At 43.2% G+C, this 22,565-nt stretch overlaps 1 protein-coding gene across 1 annotated transcript in view; it reads right to left on the bottom strand.

The window, feature by feature from the left end:
* The window catches only part of LOC137072613 (NACHT, LRR and PYD domains-containing protein 3-like), a 60,603-nt gene that overhangs the window by 25,105 nt on the left and 12,933 nt on the right, over window positions 1–22,565 (bottom strand). The window contains exons 4-8 of the mRNA XM_067440475.1: window positions 9,184–9,357; window positions 8,923–9,096; window positions 8,662–8,835; window positions 7,608–7,781; window positions 3,926–3,972 (exon numbers count right to left, since the gene is read on the bottom strand). Of these exons, the coding sequence (XP_067296576.1) occupies window positions 3,926–3,972; window positions 7,608–7,781; window positions 8,662–8,835; window positions 8,923–9,096; window positions 9,184–9,357 (743 nt within the window). The remainder of the gene's footprint in view (window positions 1–3,925; window positions 3,973–7,607; window positions 7,782–8,661; window positions 8,836–8,922; window positions 9,097–9,183; window positions 9,358–22,565) is intronic.

The following is a 22,565-nucleotide window of genomic DNA, read 5'->3' as shown; positions in this document are numbered from 1 at the left end:
GTGCATGTAGGTTTAGGGGCAGTGTAAGGGAAAAATATATTCGATCTTGTCATACATGCCAGATCACCGGTAAACCGAATCAAAAAGTGCCTGTTGCTCCATTGCAGCCTATTTCCGTCATTTCCACTCGTTTAGCCGCGGTCTAAGACTGGGCACCAAATACCTTCTAACCGTTATGTGCCAGTCTACTCGTTATCCTACTGCTTATCCGTTAAGGTCCATCACTACAAAATCTGTCTTGAAGGCCCTCACTCATTTTATGTCGACCTTTTGTAATTCCCAAAGTTATTCAATCCGATCAGGGTTCGAACTTCATGTCAAAGCAGTTCTCAAAAGCCCTGCGCCAACTTCGAGTAGACCACAATATTTCTAGTGCCTATCATCCGCAGAGTCAAGGAGTTCTTGAGAGGTTTCATCAAACCCTGAAGTCCCTTTTGAGGTCATATTTTGTGGAACTCAACGCGGATTGGGAAGAAGGTCTGCCGTGGATGTTATTAGCGATACGTGAGGTAATCCAAGAAAGCCTTGGGTTTAGCCCAAATGAATTGGTGTTTGGACATGTAGTGCGAGGACCTACAGCTGTGTTAGCGGAGCAGTGGCGAATGTCTCAACCTTCTGAAAACATTTCTGATTATGTGAATGGATTCCGATGTAGATTGTATGAGGCACAAGCTCTCATTAAAAAGAAGTTGAGTAAGTCTCAGATAAAAATGCAACAACATTTTGACAGAAAGGCTAAGTTAAGAGCATTTCAACTGGGTGATCAAGTACTGGCTTTGCTGCCTCTACCTGCCGACCCATTTCAGGCTAAATTTACAGGCCCCTACAGTGTATTTAAATGTCTTTCCAATAATAATTATCTGTTGAATACTCCTGACCGGAGGAAAAAAAGTACAAGTCTGTCATAGTAACCTGTTAAAATTGTATATAGCTCCTGTTCCTTCTGCTACTGTTAATGTGGTGAACTCTTTTCCAGAATCGTCTCCTCTATTTCGCAGCACGAGTGGGGATTCTTTAGAGAATGCTGATGAGGATGAGTGTTTTCTTTCTCGAGAAAAAGTCGACGCGCGACTTAAAATCTCTGAGATTCTTCTTAACCTGTCCTCTCATCTCATCTGCTTACTCATAATCTGGCTGAATCTAGTTTCAGTTCATGGAGATCTCCTTGTGTTCTAGTAAATATGTGTTCTTGTGTTCTAGTAAATAAACCTGATGGCTCATATCGATTCTGCAGAGATTATCGTAAACTTAACTCTGTGGCAAAGCCGGAATGGTTTCCTTTACCTCGAGTTGATGACTGCGTCGATCATATTGGCTCTGCTCGTTACGTTAGTAAATTCAACCTCTTAGGCCATGTGTCCACCAAAGTGTTTTCAGCCAGCAGAAAACGCTAGGCGCTCTGCTGAAAACGCCTCGCTGTGAGCGCTTGAGAGCGTTTTGGCACGCAGCGTTTTTTTTCTTCAGTTGAGACTCTTTGCTTGTTATGATACAGGTAATCCGAGGAAGTCTCACTAATTTCACAGGTAGTTTGTTTCTGTATTGATTCTATATAAAACTGCAGATCCAATGTAAAGTATTTGCTCTGGCTTTGGTTTTAAATCATTTTGTTGCGTTATTATTGCTTGTTTTCATCTGATGACGACACGCAGAATGTAGCAGTTGGTCTGTGTAGTATTATTCCCGCCCCTCCTCCACTGTGATTGGACGGCTGAGTGAAGAGTGACAGTGATCGCTGTGAAATACTCGCTCAGCGCCTCGGTGCGCTCCAGGCGTTCTAAAAACGCGGCGCTCTCATTGAAAACAATTGAAAACGCCAGCCAGCAGCGCTTTGGTGGACACACGGCCTTAAAGGGGTATTGGCAAGTGCCTTTGACTAGTCGTGCGAAGGAATTATCTGCCTTCGTTACGCCTGATGCGTTCCTGCAGTATACGGTAATGCCTTTCGGAGTTCGAAATGCACCCGTGACTTTCCAGCGACTCGTAAACCGTATACTGTATGGCATGTCCGGATGTGAGGCCTATCTTGATGACGTCGTGTTGTAAAGTTCCTCCTGGTCTGAGCATCTTAACCAGATTAAGGAATTATTTTCTCGTTTATCAAAGGCTAATCTTACAGTTAATCTCGCTAAGTCTGAATTCTACCGAAGGCAACCGTTACCTATTTGGGTAAGGTAGTGGGAAATATCGTCGTGATATTATCAGAGTTTTTGTGAAAATGTTGCCAGTGTAGTCTCACCTCTCACCGATTTATTGAGTCCGAAGTGGTCTTTTCAGTGGTCTTTCGGAAATTGTAAGGCTTTGCTGGCATGTGCCCCTGTTTTGACAGCTCCGAATTTTGAAAAGTCCTTTAGTCTTGCAATTGATGCGAGTGCTTGCGGTGCCGGCGCTGTTCTCTGGCAGGAAGACTCGAACCAGGTTCAACATCCTGTAAGTTACTTCTCTAAGAAATGTAATCGACACCAACAGGGATATTCCACCATTGAGAAAGAGGCTCTTGCCCTAGTGTTGGCTGTACAACATTGAGATATATCTAGGGTCAATTGCTGCACTATTATCATTTATACGGATCATAACCCTTTGGTCTTCCTGAATCGAATGAGGAATCGAAATCAGCGACTTATGCGATGGAGTCTCATTTTACAACCTTTCCATCTTGAGATTAAACATATTCGAGGAAAAGATAATGTTTTAGCTGACACACTTTCTAGAGCGTAACATCCTTTCCTCAGTGTTTTTTCTTTTTTTCTTTGCAGCTCTGGACCCAGAGGTGTTAAAGAATGAAGAGGAAGTGACGTTCCTGTGGACCACCAGAACTTATTGTGTTTGTTCTGGATGGTGTTTAACGGTCTTTTCTTTTGCTTTTAGATTCGTTGCCGAATCTTTTTTTTTAGGAGGGAGGTTAGGACCCTGCGTTCTACTTGCTCGCCTGCTGGTGGCGTAGTTCTTCCAGGAGAGTGTGTAAGATCGCACACCCCTGTTACCTGTTCTCCACTTAATTATAGAGAGGATAAAGCCTTGGATTCAAACACTCCTCTTCACTTCGTCCGGGGGATCGACAGCCTCTGGGGAAGTCACTCGTTTTGCGACCCTTTATTTGTCTCAATTGGATTTTGATTTCTGCTTTTTGATTTTGAACCCTAGACTTCGTTATATTAAGTGATTTGGATTTTTGAAGACTAATAAAATCTTGGAAGTCATTATTTTGGTGTACTTGTATACTTTATGTACGGTCGAAACAAGCTGGCCGTAACAAGAGTCTGTGTGTGTGTGTGTGTGTGTGTGTGTATCAGGATCATGCGCTGTGAGGAGTCTGTGTGTGTGTGTGTGTGTGTGTGTGTGTGTGTGTGTGTGTATCAGGATAATGCGCTGTGAGGAGTCTGTTTGTGTGTGTGTGTGTGTGTGTGTGTGTATCAGGATCATGCGCTGTGAGGAGTCTGTTTGTGTGTGTGTGTGTGTGTGTGTATCAGGATAATGCACTGTGAGGAGTCTGTGTGTGTGTGTGTGTGTGTGTATCAGGATCATGCGCTGTGTGTGTGTGTGTGTGTGTGTGTGTGTGTGTGTCAGGATCATGCACTGTGAAGAGTCTGTGTGTGTGTGTGTGTGTGTGTGTGTGTGTGTATCAGGATCATGCGCTGTGTGTGTGTGTGTGTGTGTGTGTGTGTGTGTGTGTGTGTGTGTGTGTGTGTGTGTGTGTGTGTGTGTGTGTGTTCATTAATGTGTGTCGTCAGCAGACCACACACTGAACTTTACTCTCCCATCTGTGCTTTTATGCCATCACACTCTCACACTAATCTGCCCTGTTTAGTAAATCTGGCCCTTAATGAACTCATTCTCCACTTGTTTTGCCTGCAGCTCGTGAGTAGCCTGTGCGCATTCACACTCATTTACCAGCACGGGGCACCAATGATTGTGTGTGTAGACTTACATTTCTGTGGTCCTGCTGTGATTCTGAACTCTCCACAATGATCCACACTAGAAAACACAAACAGGATTCATATTCATTAAATAAAGGAAAAGAAACACACACACACTCTCTCTCTCTCTCTCTCTCTCTCTCTCTCTCTCTCTCTCTCTCTCTCTCTCTCTCTCTCTCTCTCTCTCTCTCTCTCACACACACACACACACACACACACACTCACACACACACACACACACACACATACATACACACACACACACACACACACACACACACACACACACACACACACACACACACACACACATGTTTGTTTTTGTGAATTGTGGGGACATTCCATAGGCGTAATGTGTTTTATACTGTACAAACCGTATTGTCTATCCCCTTACACTGCCCCTGCCCCTAAACCTACCCATCACAGGAAACATTCTGCATTTTTACTTTTTCAAAAAAACTCCTCCTGTATGATTTATAAGCATTTTGAAAAGTGGGGACATGGGGTAATGTCCTGATATGTCACCATTTTCTGTAATACCTGTGTCATACACATGTTATTATACACATTTTTGTCCTGATATGTCACAAAAACAAGCACACACACACACACACACACACACACACACACACACACACACACACACACACAATCTGTCCTGTGAAATCTGTCTTAGTTCACCCAGAAATGATCAATCCTTTATCCTGATATTGTTCCAAACCTGTGTGACTCAAGCTGGGCTCAGACTAGAGGAGTGTTAGGCGGATTTATGCCTGATTTTCTCTTCCTGAGAATTGGAGAATCTTGTACTTCAAAAACGTGACACAACCGTACGGAAAAAGAGAAGAGCTGAGGAGAAATTATGCTGGTTTTGAACACACTGGGTGAGTGTAGAAGCTGCTCGCAAATATAAACATTACCTGTTCAGAGATCAACGATGATCTGCTACTTACATCTTTACATCCGCTTCCCCATGAGATCATGTTGTAACACTTTCCCTCGTACATTTTTTCTGGGGTGCCAGACAGAAATATATTCTGCCAATATTTCCTTATGCTTGCTTAAGGGTCGTTAGTCAAGTCAGAAGGTTTAACATAACTCAGCAATTTAACATGAACCCTTAATATAATAAAAGTAAACCAAAGGAAAAACCATTCCACTACGACTCAAATGCAAATTTTAGTGTATTCACCATAACGATGTACCCATTTCATCACACCACATATCACCGTCTGAATAGAAATACACATACACAAACAATCGCATAGAAACACTGCTGAATCATATCAAAACCCTCTTCAACAGTTTAAATAGTCTTAGAATAGAATAATTGTTCACGAGAAGAATAAGGGAAACAGTCAGTCATTTAGTTCCATCAAGGCTTCCTTAGTTTTCTTTAAAGCAGTAAAGGAGACCTTTAAGTCAGTTAGTTCCGTAATAGCCGCTCTTGATATTTGCTATCCGGTTACTCACGCTCCACTGCGTTTACATGAGTTAACGCTCGTCTCCGTCTTCAATCAGATACTTTATATACCTTTTGAAGAGATCGCTGTTTCCCTGTACCGTTAGTCTCTCTTGATGATCACTGGGACTCAGTTAACGATATCATCGCTCCTCTCCATTACCACAACAAACGGAGATCACAAATAGATGCGTGAGGCAGATTAAACTTTCCGTCGCGACAAAACAATAACACGGCTCAGAAGAGAGGAGACTGCCTAACAAACTGCTCAACAACTTCCCTCTTTTGACCTCCCCGCCATCACTCTTTTCAGCTTAGTTAATCCATACGCCATCTTGCATCCGGTATTCCCCATCTGGACTGACATATCCGCCATCTGTGTTGTGGCACTCACTTAAACTATATATTGTGTCGTTCAATCCATCCCATTCCTCTGAATATTAACTATTATTATTGACCAATGCATGCTATATAAATCACATTTATGTCAGACTTATTAGAAGATTAAAGTGCATTGTCACAATGGCCCTCATTTATCAATCTTGCGTAGAAATGGGCGTATATGTTGGCGTAAGATTATGCTTACACTCCTCTCATCGCCTGATTTATGAAACTGTGTGCACCTCTGCAATCCAGGTGTACGCAATACCTGCCCTTGCTAAATGCCGCGGCTGAAAACGATCGTCATTAGAATAACACGCCCCTATATATTCAAGTCTCTGCCTCCCCCACGCCCTCATTTTACGGCATGGACACACGGAAGACGGCAAAGAAGCGAAACTCCTCTGCCGTGGAGATCGGGCGCGTCTCAATCATCTCACTAGTCCACTAGTCAGGGCATGGATTAGGACATAAGTCAATGGGCTGACTCCCTGATCAGTGTCCTGACTAGTGAACTAGTGAGATGATTGAGACGCGCCCATTGAGACCATCCGAAGTGGAAAAAAAGTTAATTGTTTTATTTGGGAGTTTAAAGAGTGGGATTAAAGGCACCCACAAAAACAAAATATGGACCCAAATTACGAGTACTGTTAATAGTTTGGAGGTTGAGAAGCACACTCCAGCAGTTTAAATAGCTGTTTGGATGAGAAATTACCATCGCAATACATTATTTTACAGCACATGTTTTGAAACAATTAGCATTCAATTTCGTATCACGGCACATGTATTGGGGTGTACGATATGATGATGATGTGATGTGGAGGACCATTCATTCACATTAATAATTGCATGACAATTTGTAAGATTCTTTTTATTATTATTATTATGATTTTTATTATTAATGACGCTTATTTTTATTTAGAAGTAGAATGCCGTTATTATTATTATTTATTATTATTATTATTATTTAAAAGAAGAAGAATGTAATTTGTATTATTTTGTCAGTCTGAATTATTCAGTCCCAGTCTGTGCGCAGCTGCCGGTCAGGCTCGCAACTGGAGGAATACATGCCTCAAATGCTTTGGTAGCCTATAGTCACACAAATTAAACATTGAAGTCTACGTTGCACAAAAATAAGCACTGAAGTTTATAATTACTATGTTGTTGTTGTTTTTTTTACAGTGGGTCATAATATAGCATATCTTTGTCAGTGCGTTTTGTGGTGTTGGGAATTGTTTTTCACCACCTCCTGAGCTGGTGTAGGATTTGAGCATGCCGTACGCCAACGTCCATATTGATAAATCTCAAAGTCACTGTGGGTTTGGGTGTACGCAAGGTGTACGCTGGAAATTTGGTGTACGCACTTTTGATAAATGAGGGCCAATGTGAGGTGCTCCTACTGGCATGATGATCTTAATAAAAGCTCATGATGTGTAATGCACGAAAATGGTAAAATCTTGTAGTGTGTGTATGTTTGAGATTTGAGAGAAACAATCTGTGAAGATTCTCCTTATGTGAGTGATTTCCCCAGATTTCATAATTGGTTTAGATTTAAAAACTCCTAGTCTGAGCCCAGCGTTACTTTCTTCTGTGGAACATAAAATACATTAAAACAGATCCTTAACAAACCAATTTCCGCTGTGATGACTCCGATCTTAAACCAGATGGAACTGTGACTTGACTCAACAATTACACCCAATAAACAAAATAATAAACTTCAAAATAAAATAGCATCATATGACCCCTTTAATAATAACTACATCCAGATGAGAGTAACTAACTTGTGATCAGGTCACCTGATGTATATCTTAATGCCAGGTGTAAACCAGGCCTCTTATTGCCCCACATACTTGAGTATCTGCAGTGAGTGGTTTGGATCCTCCAGTTTGTCAGAGAGCAGCTTGACTCCTGAATCCCCTGGGTGATTATAGCTCAGATCCAGCTGTCTCAGGTGTGAGGGGTTTGAACTCAGAGCTGAAGACACATAACCACAGCCTTCCTCTGTCACCATACAGCCAGACAACCTACAGACACACAGTCAGATCATCTATATACACACACATCAACATTATGACTGTCAGACTGTAAATAGTCTCTCATATGTTCTTTATACCTCAGTATCTGCAGCTGACATTTTGGGCTCTTCAGTCCTTCAGTAATAATCTTCACTCCTGAATCCTGCAGGTCATTGTTACTCAGATCCAGCTCTCTCAGGTGTGAGGGGTTTGAACTCAGAGCTGAAGACACATAACCACAGCCTTCCTCTGTCACTATACAGCCAGACAACCTACAGACACACAGTCAGATCATCTATATACACACATCAACATTATGACTGTCATACTGTAAATAATCTGTCATATGTTCTTTATACCTCAGTATCTGCAGCTGACAGTTTGGGCTCTTCAGTCCTTCAGTAATAATCTTCACTCCTGAATCCTGCAGGTGATTGTTACTCAGATCCAGCTCTCTCAGGTGTGAGGGGTTTGAACTCAGAGCTGAAGACACATAACCACAGCCTTCCTCTGTCACCATACAGCCAGATAACCTACAGACACACAGTCAGATCATCTATATACACACACACACCAACATTATGACTGTCAGACTGTAAATAATCTCTCATATGTTCTTTATACCTCAGTATCTGCAGCTGACAGTTTGGGCTCTTCAGTCCTTCAGTAATAATCTTCACTCCTGAATCCTGCAGGTCATTGTTACTCAGATCCAGCTCTCTCAGGTGTGAGGGGTTTGAACTCAGAGCTGAAGACACATAACCACAGCCTTCCTCTGTCACCATATAGCCAGACAACCTACAGACACACAGTCAGATCATCTATATACACACACACACCAACATTATGACTGTCAGACTGTAAATAATCTCTCATATGTTCTTTATACCTCAGTATCTGCAGCTGACAGTTTGGGCTCTTCAGTCCTTCAGTAATAATCTTCACTCCTGAATCCTGCAGGTGATTGTTACTCAGATCCAGCTCTCTCAGGTGTGAGTGGTTTGAACTCAGAGCTGAAGACATATAACCACAGCCTTCCTGCGTCACCATACAGCCAGACAACCTACAGACACACAGTCAGATCATCTATACACACACATCAACATTATGACTGTCAGACTGTAAATAATCTCTCATATGTTCTTTATACCTCAGTATCTGCAGCTGACAGTTTGGGCTCTTCAGTCCTTTAGTAATAATCTTCACTCCTGAATCCTGCAGGTGATTGTTACTCAGATCCAGCTCTCTCAGGTGTGAGTGGTTTGAACTCAGAGCTGAAGACATATAACCACAGCCTTCCTGCGTCACCATACAGCCAGACAACCTACAGACACACAGTCAGATCATCTATACACACACATCAACATTATGACTGTCAGACTGTAAATAATCTCTCATATGTTCTTTATACATCAGTATCTGCAGCTGACAGTTTGGGCTCTTCAGTCCTTCAGTAATAATCTTCACTCCTGAATCCTGCAGGTGATTGTTACTCAGATCCAGCTCTCTCAGGACACAGTTTGAGGATTGAAGAGCTGATGACACAATTTCACAGTGCTGATCAGCGAGATCACAGCCAACAAGACTAGAAGAAAAAATAAATACAGTAAAATAAGTTGGGGTTCATGATGAGTTTCTTTAAAGGCACAGCAGTGGATCCTTAAAAACTAGAAAAAATAGATGAGTAAATATATTGTCAACACAAAAACAAGGAATGTGGTAAACATAGAATATGTGGTAAATGGGTTCTTTCATTTTGTGGTAGGCCTATATCTAGTAATCCAAGAGTTTTTGTTCATTTGCATTTTTGCAGGGTCATTTTGAGTGACAGATGTCATGCTTGATTTAGCCTATTGTTCTCTGAGCTATTCTTTATGGTGTTAAAAGTAAAAGACAAAATAAATAAAATTATTATATAGCCAACATTATATATTTATGCCCAGTCTCTCTCCATTTGTATGGGAAATTTAAATGTGAAATTGTAGAAACAAAATCAAATTTTTCAGGATTGTTTGGTCTGTGAAAGCCACTACTACAGAAAAGTTTTGTTCAATTCAAGGTCAAGACCGGTTGCGCTATTGTGTCCCATTTGCTATCCCATCAGCCATTTGCTAAAATCCTTCAAGTTCATTTTTTCCTCATTAATGTACACACAGCACCCCATATTGACAGGAAAACATTCCCCTCTCTCCTTTGTCCTCCTCCTCCCCCTCCTTCATCAACTCTTACAGCTGATGACTTTGCATCATTTTTCACAAACAAAACGTCTCTCATCAGCAACCAGTTCTCCTCACCACAAACTGACACGCACATCTCAACAACTAACACGAACACGCTTCCATCCTTCTCTCGACTCTCCGAGGCAGATATTTCTAAACTCATCCTTTCCAATCACCCTACTACCTGTCCACTTGATCCTATACCCACTCACCTCCTTCAGGCCATTTCTTCTTCAATCACTCCTGCACTCACTCACATTGTCAACACTTCTCTTCACATGGGAACCTTTCCCACAGCATTTAAGCTGGCTCGGGTAACCCCACTGCTTAAGAAACCCTCTCTGAATCCAGCACTTTTAGAAAACTACCGACCGGTATCCCTTCTGCCTTTCATTGCAAAGACCCTTGAGCGAGTTGTGTTCAATCAACTCTCTATGTATCTTGAACGGGACAACCTCCTAGACAACAACCAATCCGGCTTCAAAAGCGGCTATTCGACTGAGACTGCCTTGCTCTCGGTAACTGAGGCACTGAGACTGGCAAAAGCAGCTTCCAAATCCTCAGTGCTCATTCTGCTGGATCTGTCTGCTGCTTTTGACACAGTTAACCACCAGATCCTCCTGTCAACACTTAAGAAGACTGGGATCTCAGGAACTGCTCTCCAGTGGTTCAGGTCTTACCTCTCTGGTAGGTCCTACAGGGTGTCATGGAGAGGTGAAGTGTCTAAGTCACATCATCTAGCTACTGGGGTTCCCCAGGGCTCAGTCCTTGGACCACTTCTCTTCTCCATCTACATGTCATCATTAGGTTCTGTCATTCAGAAACACGGCTTCTCCTATCACTGCTATGCTGATGACACTCAACTCTACTTCTCATTTCAACCAGATGATCCTACAGTCAGTGTTCGTATCGTTGCCTGTCTGACAGACATTTCTGACTGGATGAAAGAGCATCATCTTAAACTCAATCTTGCAAAGACAGAATTACTTGTTTTCTCAACCAACCCAGCACTTCATCAAAATTTCTCCATTCAGCTTGGTTCATCAACCATAACTCCATCAAGGACAGCTAGGAACCTTGGAGTTGTGATTGATGACCAGTTAAACTTCACTGACCACATTACTGCAACAGCCTGGTCCTGCAGATTTGCTTTATACAACATTAGAAAGATTAGACCCTTCCTATCAGAACAGGCTGCACAACTCCTGGTTCAAGCTCTTGTTCTCTCCAGACTGGACTATTGTAATGCTCTTCTGGCTGGGCTTCCAGCATGCACTATCAAAACCTTGCAGCTGATCCAGAATGCAGCGGCGAGAGTGGTCTTTAATGAGCCGAATAGAGCGCATGTTACACCTCTCTTCATCAAACTGCACTGGTTGCCAATGGCTGTTTGCATCAAATTCAAGGCACTAGTTCTCGCCTACAAAACAACCACTGGCTCTGCACCAATATACCTAAACTCACTTGTTCAGACTTACACACCCTCCAGAAGCTTGCATTCTGCGAGTGAGCGGCGCCTCGTGGTTCCATCCCAAAGAGGCATGAAATCACTCTCACGGACATTTTCCTGGACCGTTCCCACCTGGTGGAATGACCTGCCGATCTCAATGCGTGCTGCCGAGTCTGTAGCCATTTTTAAAAAAACATCTTAAGACACATCTTTTCCAATTGCACCTGACCAATACAGAATAGCACTTACTGATCACCACAGCAACGACCAAAAAGCACACACTCCTGGATCATATCTACGTCTCTCATCCGGATTTGTGCCTTCAGGCAGGTATGTTACATAGTTATCAAAATCCAGTGTTCTGTATTTTGCGTACGTGAGTTTTTGTTGTAGATGGCTATTGCTGCGCGTTTAGCTAGAATGCCATACAATACCAACCCATTGGGCCACTGAATCTGCATTAACGACAACAGTTGGGGCAACAGCCTTAGTCCTAATGGGTTGTTATCATGGCTATCAAAATCCAGTATTCTGTATTTTGCGTACGTGAGTTTTTGTTGTAGATGGCTATATAAAAAAAAATGTGTACTGTGCTAATTAAATGAGACTTCTTACAGCTCTTACAGGTTGTTGGCCTTGTTGGTTTCGTTGCTTCTATTGCTCTCCCCTTTTTTGTAAGTCGCTTTGGATAAAAGCGTCTGCTAAATGATTAAATGTAAAATGTAAATGTAAAACACAGAATTGTTGACATTTTTGCCAATTTATATTTATTAAGTATTCAGTGCCCGGTTGCATAAAACACCTTAAGTGAAAATTTCCCTTAAGATCGCCCTTAGGTTTCCCTTAAACTTAAGGGTGTTGCATAAAATAACCCTTAAGTATCACTTAAGGGTTTATTAAACTGAAACGTCATAAACCCTTAGAATTATCCTCAAATGTCTATTTTTCACTTAAGTAATCCCTTAAAAACCGTTAAGCGTTGCATAAAGCCCCTTAACTGTCATTTTCCTAAGTATAGTTTAAGGTTAGGAAAAGTTTACCTTAAGAGTTGACGAACATTAATGAGAAAAAAATAGCTGAGTTTATTGATCCTGTTGAAGATGTAAATGTGCCAAAGTTAATTTTTCGCGATAGGCAGAATCCTCTGGACAATCTTAGAGATGAAAAACTGCTTCGCGAATATAGATTTGATCGCCGCGGGATATATGAGATCGCAAACAAACTGGAAGGCGATCTTGATCATGTTACCCAGCGCAACCACTCACTACCCTCTGTGTTACAGTTGCTTATAGCACTTCGGTTCTTTGCAACTGGGAGTTTCCAGTCTGTAGTGGGAGATGTTTTCCATGTTCATAAATCGTCAGTTAGTAGAGTTATTCACCGGGTTGCAGGGACTCTCTGCCGTCATTTAAGCCAAACTGTGACATTTCCATCGCGTGTTGAACTGGATGCCTTTTAAACCTCTTTTTTTCGGAAAGCGGGGTTTCCTCGAATAAGTGGTGTAATCGATGGCACACATGTCAGAATTCAGGCTCCCCGCACGCATGAAGATGTTAACAGAAAAAATTACCATTCTGTTAGTGCAGCTAGTGTGACCATGTGTGCAGAAATGAAATATTTTATCAATGTATTAAAATGTATTTTGACTTGTTGATAATTATGGTCATCGTTTGATCCTATGAAAGATACAACAATGCGTTGACACACACACGGTCTATAATTGAGAGGACGATCGGACAGCTCAAACGCAGATTTCACAGTCTCCACAACGAGCTGCGCATCGGCAGAATTATTGTCGCCAGCGTTGTTCTTTTTAACATGTCAAAGATGTATTGTGAAGAGGGAGATGATGTCGAAGAAGAGGCTCAAGAAGCAGAAGCAGAAGAGGCTCATGAAGAAAATCAACAAGATTTTCAACGGGCTGGATTTGTTGTCAGAGATGCCATCGTAAATGCATTCTTTAATTAGTTTAGCTAGTAGCCTATGGACAATAGTCATAAATATAAATAAATGAAATATAAATAAATAAATCATAAATAAATAAATACAAAACCTGTCAGATCTGTCATAATAAAAAAAATATTCGTCAATTGATGTGCATTTTATTTTTCCTTCACTTTGTAGCTGCATTAGTTTGTTATTAAGAATGAAGTTGTAAAGGTCTTGATTTTCCTTCTCCTTTTTAAGTTTTTCGATCTCTAATTGCAGTTTTGTCTTCTGTAGGATGTCTCTTTGCAGTTCTAGCACTTTTTCTCTTGTCGCGGCTGGAGAGGATATTTGCGTCTTTCTGCAATTCACAAGTGTTTTGAAGGAATAATGAAAAAAATCGAAAAATTACATCGAGGCTGTTCTAAGTAAAATTAACAATAGACTAAAATAATTGTTAACAAAGAAGCAATAAAACCTCACTTTGCTGCATGATTTGGCGTGCTGCTGGCTGCTCTGCCGGTGTTGAAGCTGATTTTTGCTGAGAAGGTCTAATGTGTGAAACAAATAACGTTACCAAGCATATTTTATTTTGTCGTGATTTCAAAACGTTTATCCTCAGCAGTGATCATTTTTATTTGATTTAAGACAATAATGTTCTCTCACTCCGTGTAATATTCCTCTTGTTGAATCTCAGCTTCACTCTCTAACCCGCCAGCGTAGCGTGTCTATGGCAACAATAGAATTTTATAACGGTAAAACCTGGGTCACAGTCGTGAAACACTTAGCGGCGTCCCTTACCTAAGAGAACCGTTTAAGGGATTATATGCAACACCCTTAAATCATTCCCTTAGATAAGGGGAAATCACGCCTTAAGTATCATACTTAAGGGAAAAACTTAAGGTGTTTTATGCAACCGGGCCCAGACCCTTTACTCGGTATTTAGTAGAAGCACGCTTTTGAATTAACACAGCCATGAGTCTTTTTGGGAAAGATGCAACATGTTTTTCACACCTGGATTTGGGTCTGCCATTCCTCCTGCAGATCCTCTCCAGTTCTGTCAGGTTGGATGGTAAATGTTGGTGGACAGCCATTTTCAGGTCTTTCCAGTGATGCTCAATTGGGTTTAAGTCAGGACTCTGGCTGGACCATTCAAGAACAGTCACGGAGTTGTTGTGAAGCCACTCCTTCGTTATTTTAGCTGTGTTTAGGGTCCTTGTCTTGTTGGAAGGGGAACCTTCAGAACAGTCTGAGGTCTTGAGCACTCTGGAGAAGGTTTTCATCTAGGACATCCCTGCATTTGGCCACATTCATCTTTCCCTCGATTGCTACCAGTCGTCCTGTCCCTGCAGCTGAAAAACACCCCCACAGCATGATGCTGCCATCACAATGCTTCACTGTTGGGACTGTATTGGACAGGTGATGAGAAGTGCCTGGTTTTCTCCACACATACCACTTAGAATTAAGGCCAAAAAGTTATATCTTGGTCTCATCAGACCAGAGAATCTTATTTCTCACCATCCTGGAGTCCTTCAGGTGTTTTTTAGCAACCTCCATGCAGGCTTTCATGTGTCTTACACTGAAGAGAGGCTTCTGTCGGGCCACTCTGCCATTAAACCCCGACTCATGGGGGGCTTCAGTTATGGTTGACGTTCTATAACTTTCTCCCATCTCCTGACGGCATCGCTGGAGCTCAGCCACAGTGATCTTTGGGTTCTTCTTTACCTCTCTCACCAAGGCTCTTCTCCCCCAATAGCTCAGTTTGGCCGAACTGCCAGCTCTAGAAAGGGTTCTGGTCGTCCCAAACGTCTTCCATTTAAGGATTATGGAGGCCACTGTGCTATTAGGAACCTTAAGAGCAGCAGACATTTTTTTGTAACCTTGGCCAGATCTGTACCTTGCCACAATTTTGTCTCTGAGCTCTTTAGGCAGTTCCTTTGACCTCATGATTCTCATTTGCTCTGACATGCACTGTGAGCTGTAAGGTCTTATATAGACAGGTGTGTGGCTTTCCTAGTCAGGTCCAATCAGTATAATCAAACACAGCTGGACTCAAATGAAGGTGTAGCACCATCTCAAGGATGATCAGAAGAAATGGACAGCACCTGAGTTAAATATATGCATGTCACACAAAGGGTCTGAATAATTAACCATCTTGGCGCCACGGTCGAGTTTACTCGACAAGATGCATTGCTGAATAAAACGGTCGATTTTGTCATATAGGGTGTCAAATTTCATTCAACCTCCCCTCCACTAGATGGTAGACATGTCGTACTTCATCCCTGACTCATACAAACATCATTTTCTATACAAAAGATACGAGCAAGAGCGCATTGAATCAGTGTAAACAAAAGCGGAGCTGACGTGCGAGTGAGCTGTTTTATCAGAGCATTGTCAACGTCAGCGAGTATTTGCATTAGATTATTATTACTATTATTATTTTCTAATGGCATCAATAAAGCTTACCCGCAATGAAAGGTTGGGTCTTCTATTCGCGGGACCTGATTCTGAAGGTAAATATGAGATGACTGATTCTGAAAGTGAAACTAAACCTAACGTTACACTAAAGCACAAACTGTGAATCATTTGCTCAATGTAGATGGTCCTTTGCCCAATGTCAGTGGTGGGAATTTTTTTTGGGAACAGTTTTGTCCCGCTCCCGCCCGCAACATTCATGTTTTGTCCCGCTCCCGTCCGCAACATTCATGTTTTGTCCCGCTCCCGCCCGCAACATTCATGTTTTGTCCCGCTCCCGCCCGCAACATTCATGTTTTGTCCCGCTCCCGCCCGCAACATGCATGTTTTGTCCCGCTCCCGCCCGCAACATTCATGTTTTGTCCCGCTCCCGTCCGCAACATTCATGTTTTGTCCCGCTCCCGCCCGCAACGTTCATGTTTTGTCCCGCTCCCGCCCGCAACGTTCATGTTTTGTCCCGCTCCCGCCCGCAACGTTCATGTTTTGTCCCGCTCCCGTCCGCAACGTTCATGTTTTGTCCCGCTCCCGCCCGCAACGTTCATGTTTTGTCCCGCTCCCGTCCGCAACGTTCATGTTTTGTCCCGCTCCCGCCCGCAACATTCATGTTTTGTCCCGCTCCCGTCCGCAACATTCATGTTTTGTCCCGCTCCCGTCCGCAACATTCATGTTTTGTCCCGCTCCCGCCCGCAACATTCATGTTTTGTCCCGCTCCCGCCCGCAACATTCATGTTTTGTCCCGCTCCCGTCCGCAACATTCATGTTTTGTCCCGCTCCCGCCCGCAACATTCATGTTTTGTCCCGCTCCCGCCCGCAACATTCATGTTTTGTCCCGCTCCCGTCCGCAACATTCATGTTTTGTCCCGCTCCCGTCCGCAACATTCATGTTTTGTCCCGCTCCCGCCCGCAACATTCATGTTTTGTCCCGCTCCCGTCCGCAACATTCATGTTTTGTCCCGCTCCCGTCCGCAACATTCATGTTTTGTCCCGCTCCCGTCCGCAACATTCATGTTTTGTCCCGCTCCCGCCCGCAACATTCATGTTTTGTCCCGCTCCCGCCCGCAACATTCATGTTTTGTCCCGCTCCCGCCCGCAACATTCATGTTTTGTCCCGCTCCCGTCCGCAACATTCATGTTTTGTCCCGCTCCCGCCCGCAACATTCATGTTTTGTCCCGCTCCCGCCCGCAACATTCATGTTTTGTCCCGCTCCCGCCCGCAACATTCATGTATTGTCCCGCTCCCGTCCGCAACATTCATGTTTTGTCAAACCCCCGCCCGCAACATTCATGTTTTGTCCCGCTCCCGTCTGCAACATTCATGTTTTGTCCCGCTCCCGCCCGCAACATTCATGTTTTGTCCCGCTCCCGCCCGCAACATTCATGTTTTGTCCCGCTCCCGCCCGCAACATTCATGTTTTGTCCCGCTCCCGCCCGCAACATTCATGTTTTGTCCCGCTCCCGTCCGCAACATTCATGTTTTGTCCCGCTCCCGCCCGCAACATTCATGTATTGTCCCGCTCCCGTCCGCAACATTCATGTTTTGTCCCGCTCCCGTCCGCAACATTCATGTTTTGTCCCGCTCCCGTCCGCAACATTCATGTTTTGTCCCGCTCCCGTCCGCAACATTCATGTTTTGTCCCGCTCCCGCCCGCAACATTCATGTTTTGTCCCGCTCCCGCCCGCAACATTCATGTTTTGTCCCGCTCCCGCCCGCAACATTCATGTTTTGTCCCGATCCCGCCCGCAACATTCATGTTTTGTCCCGCTCCCGCCCGCAACATTCATGTTTTGTCCCGCTCCCGCCCGCAACATTCATGTTTTGTCCCGCTCCCGTCCGCAACATTCATGTTTTGTCCCGCTCCCGTCCGCAACATTCATGTTTTGTCCCGCTCCCGCCCGCAACATTCATGTATTGTCCCGCTCCCGTCCGCAACATTCATGTTTTGTCCCGCTCCCGTCCGCAACATTCATGTTTTGTCCCGCTCCCGCCCGCAACATTCATGTTTTGTCCCGCTCCCGCCCGCAACATTCATGTTTTGTCCCGCTCCCGCCCGCAACATTCATGTTTTGTCCCGCTCCCGTCCGCAACATTCATGTATTGTCCCGCTCCCGTCCGCAACATTCATGTTTTGTCCCGCTCCCGCCCGCAACATTCATGTATTGTCCCGCTCCCGCCCGCAACATTCATGTTTTGTCCCGCTCCCGTCCGCAACATTCATGTTTTGTCCCGCTCCCGTCCGCAACATTCATGTTTTGTCCCGCTCCCGTCCGCAACATTCATGTTTTGTCCCGCTCCCGCCCGCAACATTCATGTATTGTCCCGCTCCCGTCCGCAACATTCATGTTTTGTCCCGCTCCCGCCCGCAACATTCATGTATTGTCCCGCTCCCGCCCGCAACATTCATGTTTTGTCCCGCTCCCGTCCGCAACATTCATGTTTTGTCCCGCTCCCGCCCGCAACATTCATGTTTTGTCCCGCTCCCGTCCGCAACATTCATGTTTTGTCCAGCTCCCGCCCGCAACATTCATGTATTGTCCCGCTCCCGCCCGCAACATTCATGTTTTGTCCCGCTCCCGTCCGCAACATTCATGTTTTGTCCCGCTCCCGCCCGCAACATTCATGTTTTGTCCCGCTCCCGTCCGCAACATTCATGTTTTGTCCCGCTCCCGCCCGCAACATTCATGTTTTGTCCCGCTCCCGTCCGCAACATTCATGTTTTGTCCCGCTCCCGCCCGCAACATTCATGTTTTGTCCCGCTCCCATCCGCAACATTCATGTTTTGTCCCGCTCCCGTCCGCAACATTCATGTTTTGTCCCGCTCCCGCCCGCAACATTCATGTTTTGTCCCGCTCCCGTCCGCATAAAAGTATAAATAGTATACTTAATAGACACTATTTCAAGTAATTTAATGTAAAAGCAAGCGTGTGCATGCGTGGGTTGGCGTGGCAGAATACGGGCAAAGGGTGCCCCCTTCATAATTCCAAAAAAGATTTCTCAGTTTATTGCGATCTCACAAAGCTCTGTTAGCAATAGAAATGACTGCACAATGAATCTTCCAAAATGTCAACACTTTCTTTGCTATAATCAGACGATTTGTCAGCATATAGAATTCAGCACTGCGCAAAAAACTCCTTTGAGTGGATTCTATCTTAAATACATCTGTTTGGCCATAACGTTCCAGAAATAAACACATATTGGTTACATTGCACAATGCAGCAAAAACGTGTTATACTCTGCCTGCGCCTGTAAATCTTTTTTTTTATTTCGTTTTAGTTGTTCTTTTTGGTTTTGTGCAATAGATGAATAACAATTTATTTGTTTCTAGGTGTTTTATTTTTAGATATTTCTATTTTGCGGGAGTCCCGCAAATAGTTTTATTCACCCGCAATCCGCACACACGCGAGTAGCACACACACCTTCCGCCCGCGCTCAGCCAAATCTAGTCCCGCGCCGTTCTCTATACGCGTTGGGTTCCGCGAGTCCCGCGGGAGTGCAGGTGTCTATTGGGCCTATTGAATGTGAGTGAAGTACAAAGCCTATAATAATAAATAATGGTTCAGCATCCAAATACATCGCGAACGCTTTTTTGAAAGGTCTGTTGTCATTTGTGGACACCAGACTTTGTAGATAGTAGCTACCTCGAAAAGCAGGGAATCATGTACAGTGAATGTCTTATTCCTGCTTTTAACATTTATTTCACACTGGTTTTAGTTTTCTTTTTTATAAATCATTACTATGAATTTTATAATTAAATGAAAAGATATATGGATTTTTAATTATTAACTATTAGTAAGCTACAGGACATCGTCTTTCAAAACATGACCCGAAAAAAATGAATCCATCATTGTACCCAGCACTTCTGAAAATGCACTTCTGAATGCGTCTCTGTCCCCAGCACATTTCAAACCAAACTGACGCCCATGTATCAAGTCACTGTTTAACCCCATATTGACAGAAAAACAGACATTTTTGCCAATTTATTAAAAAGAAAAACTGAAATATCACATGGTCTTAACCCTTTAGGCGCCAGAGGTTTTTTCCTAAAATGTTCGATTTTGACATCTTCATTTCAAAAGGCTATATCTTAAAAGTGATAAAAGATAGAAACTTTCTGTAAATTAGAGACATATTAAGGAGGACCCTAAGTTTATGTAGAGATTACATTTTCCCATCTAATTTGCATATTATGACGTCATAAAGTTGGGGCAATCTTGGATTATAGAATTTTCATGAAAAGCCACATGTTTAAATGATAAAATGCAGCACTTCTTTCCCCCCAAAATGTCCCTTACCTTCTTTACGCTATATTGCACAATACTGAATGTTCAGGTAAATAGTAAATATTAAACAAACTGTGTAAATCATTACTAATAAATGGTAGAAACAAACCGAATGCATGTAACAGTTTGCCTTTTGCTGTAGAGATTTTCCATTAACTACATACAGTAAGCACTCTGATTCCATATATAGGGCACATATATATTATATATTATATATTACGCTTCATACCCCCTTTGCCCAGTGACACAGCACGTCTGCTCGCGTCCAGATCTTCCTCACGCGCCGCCGAGTGTGCACAGTCACGGCCACTCTTATTGTCATTTTGACTCCCCACCCTGCCTCCACGTTGCCCTCGAACTTGTTTATGAATACTTCGACCTCTTCTAACATATCCAGTGGCGTTAGATAAAGTCTCCACCACAATACTGTCGCCGCGATCATGAAGACGCGTGAGAAGACGCGCGCTTCATGGTGAGCGCGGCAAAAATCTCCCGCGGCCGCCTCATTCCCAACACTAACACACCTGCTAACTTCGCGGTGAACACTCGGACCCCGGGAAACATTATTCCCACCACTGCAATATAACTGGCTATAGTTATAATGGCTGAGTGAAAAATTAAAGGGGGTCTGAATACTTTCCGTACCCACTGTGTGTGTGTGTATATATATATATATTAGGGGTGTAACGGTTCACAAAATTCACGGTTCGGTTCGATACGATACACTGGTGTCACGGTTCGGTTCGGTACGGTTCGGTATGTTTTAGATACAGCAAAAAGAAAAAATTGGCAGATAAATTACCTTTTTTAATTATTTTTTTATTAAAACTAACAAAAGTATGATTTTTTTTTTAACATTGAACAATGATGGAGTTATACTTTACCCATCTTCTATGTAGTTACAGAAATAGACATTAGCTCTTTACATTAGCTCTCTCCACACTTTTTTCACACACTACTGCTTTTGTCATCCCTTAATACGGCCAAATCCTCACTTGTCTGACTCTCAAGGGGGCGTGTCTGAAGAACGTGGCTGTTCAGCTCCCATTCATCGGTAATGTAATGTGCCGTTACAGTCAGGTAGCTTTGTGTAGCCCTTGACATCCAGCCGTCTGTTGTCAGAGACACCGCTGTTGCTTTGGCCAATTGGTTCTCTATTTGTGCTTTTGTTTTTTGGGACAAAGCAAGAATTACTGGCTGAAATGGGCTCATGAAGGAACATTGTAACGGGGCTCAATTACTTTAAGCATGTTCTTAAAACTCTGTCTGCAGTACGTTTTGCGCTGCGTATGCGTATTCGTATTCAAATATGCTGCGTTTGCAGTCCACAACCGTTAACATGGGTACGGAAAAAATACGCACCGCATAGACTACGCACTGCAGACGGAGTTTGTGTGAAAATGGGCGTAAGGTCTCATATCCGCGGCTATAATGGGCCACTCGCCTTGGTGATGTCTTTTGCCATTTGAATAAGTTGGAAATGTCTGTCTTAATGCTGCGGGGATAGTTTGTGGCTGTTTCTCCTTTTTATCGTCTTGTTGTTGGCGTAAATGAGTTGACATGACATGAATTATTCCCACTGCTGTACCATCAGCAAATGCGACATACCGTTGTTTTTTTATCCATCACTCTTGTCAACACCATCATAGCTTACAAAGGATCCAAAGTTCACCCAAACACCAGACCTGTTGGTTATTGGAGGATCTTCTATTTTTGGTTTGTTAAACGCAATAGCCATTTTGCCACGAGCATTCAGCGCGTAGCCTACTGAGTAAGCGAGCACCTGACTGAGCAGCCTAAAACATATTTGGTGTTTTTTTTTTTTTTTCACTTCGGCGGTGTCAGGGGCATTGGCAGTTATGTCGTTTTGGTTATTGTTGAACGCATGTTATTATATTTCACACACTTTTTTATTTTTCCAAGTCTAATTAATTAGTCCGAGAACCGTTCGGTACATAATGCGTACCACGTACCGAACCGAAAGCCTCGTACCGAACGGTTCAATACGAATACGCGTGTCGTTACACCCCTAATATATATATATATATATATATATATATATATATATATATATATATATATACACTTTAAACTACTATATACTATAAACTACAGCCAGTTATATTGCAGCCATTTGCTAAAATAATTTAAGTTTTTTTTCTCATTAATGTACACACAGCACCCCATATTGACAGAAAAACAGACATTTTTGCCAATTTATTAAAAAGAAAAACTGAAATATCACATGGTCTTTCACACACACACACACACACACACACACACACACACACACACACACACACACACACACACACACACACACACACACACACACACACACACACACACACACACACACACACACACACACACCTCATATCCGTGCTGCTTAAGTAACCTAAGGGGCTTTCCTTGCCATTAATGCGTGGATAACACATATATCTC

Source organism: Pseudorasbora parva, chromosome 4 (genome assembly GCF_024679245.1).
Source record: "Pseudorasbora parva isolate DD20220531a chromosome 4, ASM2467924v1, whole genome shotgun sequence".
In the NCBI taxonomy this organism is placed as follows: Eukaryota; Metazoa; Chordata; class Actinopteri; order Cypriniformes; family Gobionidae; genus Pseudorasbora; species Pseudorasbora parva.
The sequence above is the reverse complement of the archived record's forward strand: the minus strand, read 5'-3'. Positions and strand labels throughout refer to the sequence as shown.